Raw genomic sequence first — 6000 nt, forward strand, 5'->3', positions numbered from 1 at the left:
TCAAATCCTCATTTTAACAATCCAAATCCCCACTCCCCTCCTTCTCATCCTATTTCTCCCCAAAATCCCTATTTCCACCTTCTCATCCTATTTCTCCCCCAAATCCCCATTTTTCAACCCAAATCAACCCAAATTTCCCCCAAATTCCCTTTCCCCCCTTCCCATCCCATTTCCCCACTCAAATCCTCATTTCTCCAATCCCATTCCCCCCCTTTCCCATTTCCCCACTCCTCAGATCTTCCTTTCTCCAACCCCAATCTCCCCCTTCCCATCCCATTTTCCCACTCGAATGCTCATTTCTCCAACCCCAATCCCCCCTTCCCATCCAATTTCCCCACTCGAATCCTCATTTCTCCAATCCCATTCCCCCCCTTTCCCATTTCCCCACTCCTCAAATCTTCCTTTCTCCAACCCCAATCTCCCCCTTCCCATCCCATTTTCCCACTCAAATCCTCATTTCTCCAACCCCAATCTCCCCCTTCCCATCCCATTTTCCCACTCGAATCCTCATTTCTCCAACCCCAATCCCCCCTTCCCATCCCATTTTCCCACTCGAATGCTCATTTCTCCAACCCCAATCCCCCCTTCCCATCCAATTTCCCCACTCGAATCCTCATTTCTCCAATCCCATTCCCCCCCTTTCCCATTTCCCCACTCGAATCCTCATTTCTCCAATCCCATTCCCCCCCTTTCCCATTTCCCCACTCGAATCCTCATTTCTCCAATCCCATTCCCCCCCTTTCCCATTTCCCCACTCGAATCCTCATTTCTCCAATCCCATTCCCCCCCTTTCCCATTTCCCCACTCGAATCCTCATTTCTCCAATCCCATTCCCCCCCTTTCCCATTTCCCCACTCAAATCTTCCTTTCTCCAATCCCATTCCCCCCCTTTCCCATTCCCCCACTCAAATCCTCATTTCTCCAATCCCATTCCCCCCTTTCCCATTCCCCCACTCAAATCCTCATTTCTCCATCCCCCCCTTTCCCATTTCCCCACTCGAATCCTCTTGTCTCCAACCCCAATCCCCACTCCCCCTGCCCTTCCCATCCCACTTCTCCCCTGCATCCCCATCCCGCCCCAGCCCCGCCGCGGCGCTACCTTGGCAGCTGTCGCCGTCTCCGCGGTAGCCCTGGCGGCAGAGGCAGCGCCCGATGGGCACCAACCACTCCCCGTCGGCGTTGCAGTGCAGGGTGGGCGCCCGCTCGGCCACCGCCTGCTCCACGCAGGTGCCCTTCACCTCGGCCAGCGCCTGCGAGTCGGGGCCGGCCACGGTGGCCGGGAAGGTGGCCATGCCCCGCACCACCGCCGGGCACCGCTGGTAGTAGACCCTGACGGAGAGCAGCGCCACGCAGGCGCCCAGGTCCTGGAAGGCCAAGTAGAAACCTTTCCTGCGGAGGGGTCCCACCGAGCGCACCTCCACGTTCAGCTTCACGTTGCGTGCGGCGAAGTCCTCCTGCACGGTGATCTCGTCCGGGGCGATGGTGTCGATCTTCTTGAACTGCCTCTTCTGGAAGTTGGTGCCGTAATCCACGTCGGATTCGGCGTAGTAGAGGTTGAAGGTCTCCTTGCAGGAGCCGCTGCCGGCCGCGGGGAAGCTGTTGCAGTCGCGGACGGTGAACTGCAGCTCGATGAAGATGCGCTGGGCCACCCCGCGGTAGATCCAGTTGGTGCGCAGCCAGTTCTCCTGCTCGCCCTCCAGCACGTTGCACACCGAGTAGATGTAGATCAAGGAGTCGTTGAAGGCGTTCTGCAGCAGGTCCCACTGACCACCCGGGCAGAGGGAATGGATATCCTCAGATGATGTCCCCATCCCCATCCCTATCACCGTGGAGGATCCCAACACCATCCCAATGGCAGTCTCCATCCCAAGGAACATCCCCAACCCTGCAGATGTCTCCGTCTCCACGACGGTCCCCATCTCCACCTCTGTGGTGGTCCTCATCTCCATCCCCACGGGTGTCTCCATCTCTATCCCCATGCACATCCCTGTTGCCATGGAGGACGCCAACACCATCCCAATGGCAGTCTCCACCCCAATGAACATCCCCACCCCTGCAGCTATCTCCATCTCCACCCCTGTGGTGGTCCCTGTCACCATGCAGCATCCCAACACCATCCCAATGGCAGTCTCCACCCCAATGAACATCCCCACCCCTGCAGCTATCTCCATCTCCGCAGCTGCCACTGTCCCCAGGGATGCCCCCACCCCCTCCCCCATGCGGATCACCGACCCCACAGGTATGCCCAATCCACTGCCCATGGAGGTCTCCACCACACTGCACAGTGCCATGAAGGCCTCCACTCCCTCACGGATGCCCTCACTGCCATGCAGGCCTTCGTCTCCCATCCTTATGGAGATCCCCATCCCCATGAATCTCCCACATGGATGTCCTCATGCCCACCCCCAGGGAGGGCCCTGCCTGGATGGGTGCCCCCGTGCCCAGGGTGGGGCAGCAGTGCCCAGGTGCTCACCCCTTTGCTGTAGGGCTGGGTGAGCCAGCCCAGCTCCCCCTGCGCCTTGGCAAAGTCCAGCAGCACCACTGTGGGGAGAGAAGGAGGCTGTCAGTGGAGCCAGCACCCAGCCTGGCAGATGCCTCCAGGACCCACAGATGGCTCCAGGACCTGCAGGTGCCACCAATACCCCCCCCCCTGAAGCCCACAGATGTCCCTGGGGAGCAAAGATGTGTCTGAGAGACCCACAGATACTGGCACATATGGATGGCCCTGGGACCCATGGATGTCCCACAGCAGCCATATGTGACCTACAGGTGTCCTCAGCACTCACAGATGCTGCTGAGACCCACACGGGTGTGTCTGGCACCCACAGATGTCCCACAGGACTCACAGATGCCCCTGGGACCCAGGAATGTACCACAGGACCCACAGATGTCCTTGAGACCCACAGAGGTACCACAGGACCCACAGAGGTCCCTGGGACCCAGGAATGTACCACAGGACCCACAGATGTCCCTGGGACCCACGGAGGTACCACAGGACCCACAGATGTCCCTGGGACCCACGGAGGTACCACAGGACCCACAGATGCCCCTGGGACCCAGGAATGTACCACAGGACCCACAGATGTCCCTGGGACCCACGGAGGTACCACAGGACCCACAGATGTCCCTGGGACCCACGGAGGTACCACAGGACCCACAGATGTCCCTGGGACCCACGGAGGTACCACAGGACCCACAGATGTCCCTGGGACCCACGGAGGTACCACAGGACCCACAGAGGTCCCTGGGACCCACGGAGGTACCACAGGACCCACAGAGGTCCCTGGGACCCACGGATGCCCCTGGGACCCACGGAGGTACCACAGGACCCCTGGATGCCCCTGGGACCCATGGTTGTCCCCAGAATCCATGGGAGCCACAGATCCTCACAGACATTCCCGGGACCTACAAACCCTTCCAGGACCCACAGGCACCCCCAACAGCTTCCCTCGGAGACCCCCCTGAGAAGACCCCCCCCCAGGTGCCCCCCAGAAGAGGGGAGCCAAGGGCGAGCTTGGCCCGCGCCGAGCGGCAGCCGGGCAGACCTGCCGGGACATGCTCGGGTGAGGGCGGCGGCCAGATCCGGAGAGGAAGAGGAGGCTGAGGAAGGCCAGGAGGGAGGGAGGCGCCCCCCCCCCCCCCTCCCCCGGTGAATCACCCCCCAGGAATGTGCCCGGACGCCTGAGTTCATGGGATGGGTCCTAAGGGGATTGGGAGCGCTTCGGGGACTGATGTCCCCCTGCCGAGTCCCTGCGCTGAGAACGGGCGAGCTTGTGACACGCCCCAGGAGGGTGCAGTCCGGGCAGAGGGGGCCCCCCAAGAACCTGTGTTTGGGGGGGGGAGGGGGTGCGACACGTGGCTCCGCTATCGGCCCCGGTCCCGGTCCCGCGGGCAGGAAGGATGCCGGGGCGGAGATCCCTGCGGCTGGAAATCCCCCCCGGAACGCGGCCGGGGAGCGGAAAGCCGGCGGGAGGCTGGCGCGTGAGAAGAGCTGGGGGGGGGGGTCTCGGCGAGGGCATCCCCCCCACCCCCCCCGCCCCGTGTCCCCCCCACCCCCCGGGGCCGCGGTGGGGGTGAGTCAAGGGAAGAACGTGGGGCTGTGGCTGTTGAGTCAAGGGGTGCAGCACCCACAGGTGTGCCCGCGCCTGGGGCCACCGATGCTGGTGGCTTCTCCAGTGCCATTGGCGTCTGCTCCCCCCCGCCCCCCATCCCTGATGCCATCTGTGCCCCTCTGCCGCTGCTATCATCATCACCATCACCACCTCCACTGACACCAACAGCATGGCCATCATCTCCAGTGCCACCACCACCTCCGGTGCCACCACCACCTCCGGTGCCACCACCGCCATGGCCTCCACCAGCACCACTATCGACAGCCCCCACCACACTCTCACTTTCCCTGCCCATATCTCCCCTGCCACCTCCACCTGCAACCCTACCCGCAGCCCCTCCTGCCCTCCCTGCCTCAGTCTGCAGCCCCAGTGCCATCTGCACCAGCAGCACCACCACCACCTTGCTGCCCCTGCGCTGGCACTGTCCCTGCCTGCGCGGGCACTGCTGCCGCCAGCACCACCGCCGCTGTGCTCCGCACTCCGGCCCCGGCCCGGCCCTGCCTACGTCTTTGTCCCTCTCCCCTGCTGCATTTTCACCCTCATCCCAACCCCAGTCCTGTCCCCATCCCTCTGAATCCCAAAGAGAATCCCGGTTCCATTCCCTCCCATTCCCACCCCGATGTGAATCTCCATCCCAACTCCATCCCATTCCTCCTCCCTTATCCCCTCCCCACCCTCAGGGACTCCCCAAACCTCCACCTGGGATGCACAGGAACCATCTGGGGCACCCAGCACCCTTCAGCCTTCCTCATCCCACTGGATTTGGCCCACCCAGGATCCATCTAGAGCACCCAGCACCCTCCAGCCTCCCCATCCCACTGGATATGGCCCACCCAGGATCCATCTAGAGCACCCAGCACCCTCCAGCCTCCCCATCCCACTGGATTTGGCCCACCCAGGATCCATCTGGAGCACCCAGCACCCTCCAGCCTCCCCATCCCACTGGATATGGCCCACCCAGGATCCATCTAGAGCACCCAGCACCCTCCAGCCTCCCCATCCCACTGGATATGGCCCACCCAGGATCCATCTAGAGCACTCAGCACCCTCCAGCCTCCCCATCCCACTGGATTTGGCCCACCCAGGATCCATCTAGAGCACCCAGCACCCTCCAGCCTCCCCATCCCACTGGATATGGCCCACCCAGGATCCATCTAGAGCACCCAGCACCCTCCAGCCTCCCCATCCCACTGGATATGGCCCTTTCCCAGCACTGGGAAACAGCCCCCTCCCCTTGTACCTAACCCCTACTCAAATCCCAACACTTGTTCTTTTTTTGACCCCCCCAATCCCAGTTTTCCAGCATTCCTTGAGGGATTCAGCACTTGAGGCAGACATCCCCACACTGGGGCAGTTGTGGGGGGTCCCAAGCAAGGGGTCAGTCCCCCTCACCTTCCCCTGCAGTGCTTCCCAAACCCTCACTTTCACCCCCTTTATATCTCTTTTTTTTTTTGGGGGGGGGGGGGGTCGGTGTGGATTCTGCCCCTCCAGGCTCCAACTGATTTGCACTGGGGGCCAGATCCTGGAAACAGTTTTCCCTGGAAAAGCGTTGGAATCAAACCTCCCACCCGGGATTCGTTCAGAGATAGAGCTGGGGGGGGAGGAAAAAAAGAAACTTTCCCTTTCCTTACCCCCCTCCCCCCCCAGGCCCCCTTACCCCCCCCCTCCCAAGCCGAGCCCAAAGCTCAGCTCTGCAAGGTGGCGGCCTGGATGCCGCTTGTTTTTCCCAGGAATTTGGGGGTTTTCCTGACATTGTTTCCAGCTCTCCCGGCCGGATCCTGCCCGGCCCAGTGCCGCCAAGGGCACAACTCCATTTTGGGTCATTTCTCTGTTTTTTTTGGGGTGGGGGTGGTTTTTGTAACTCCATTTGCCGGGGGGGGGGGGGGGG

General features: G+C 61.8%; 1 protein-coding gene across 1 annotated transcript in view; it reads right to left on the reverse strand.

Moving 5' to 3' along the window:
* EPHA2 (EPH receptor A2) overlaps positions 1 to 6000 on the reverse strand; it is a 43010-nt gene that overhangs the window by 22898 nt on the left and 14112 nt on the right. The window contains exon 9 of the mRNA XM_064171748.1: positions 1100 to 2349. Within this exon, the coding sequence (XP_064027818.1) occupies positions 1100 to 2349 (1250 nt within the window). The remainder of the gene's footprint in view (positions 1 to 1099; positions 2350 to 6000) is intronic.

The sequence above is a fragment of the Pogoniulus pusillus genome, chromosome 36 (genome assembly GCF_015220805.1).
Source record: "Pogoniulus pusillus isolate bPogPus1 chromosome 36, bPogPus1.pri, whole genome shotgun sequence".
Taxonomy (NCBI): domain Eukaryota; kingdom Metazoa; phylum Chordata; class Aves; order Piciformes; family Lybiidae; genus Pogoniulus; species Pogoniulus pusillus.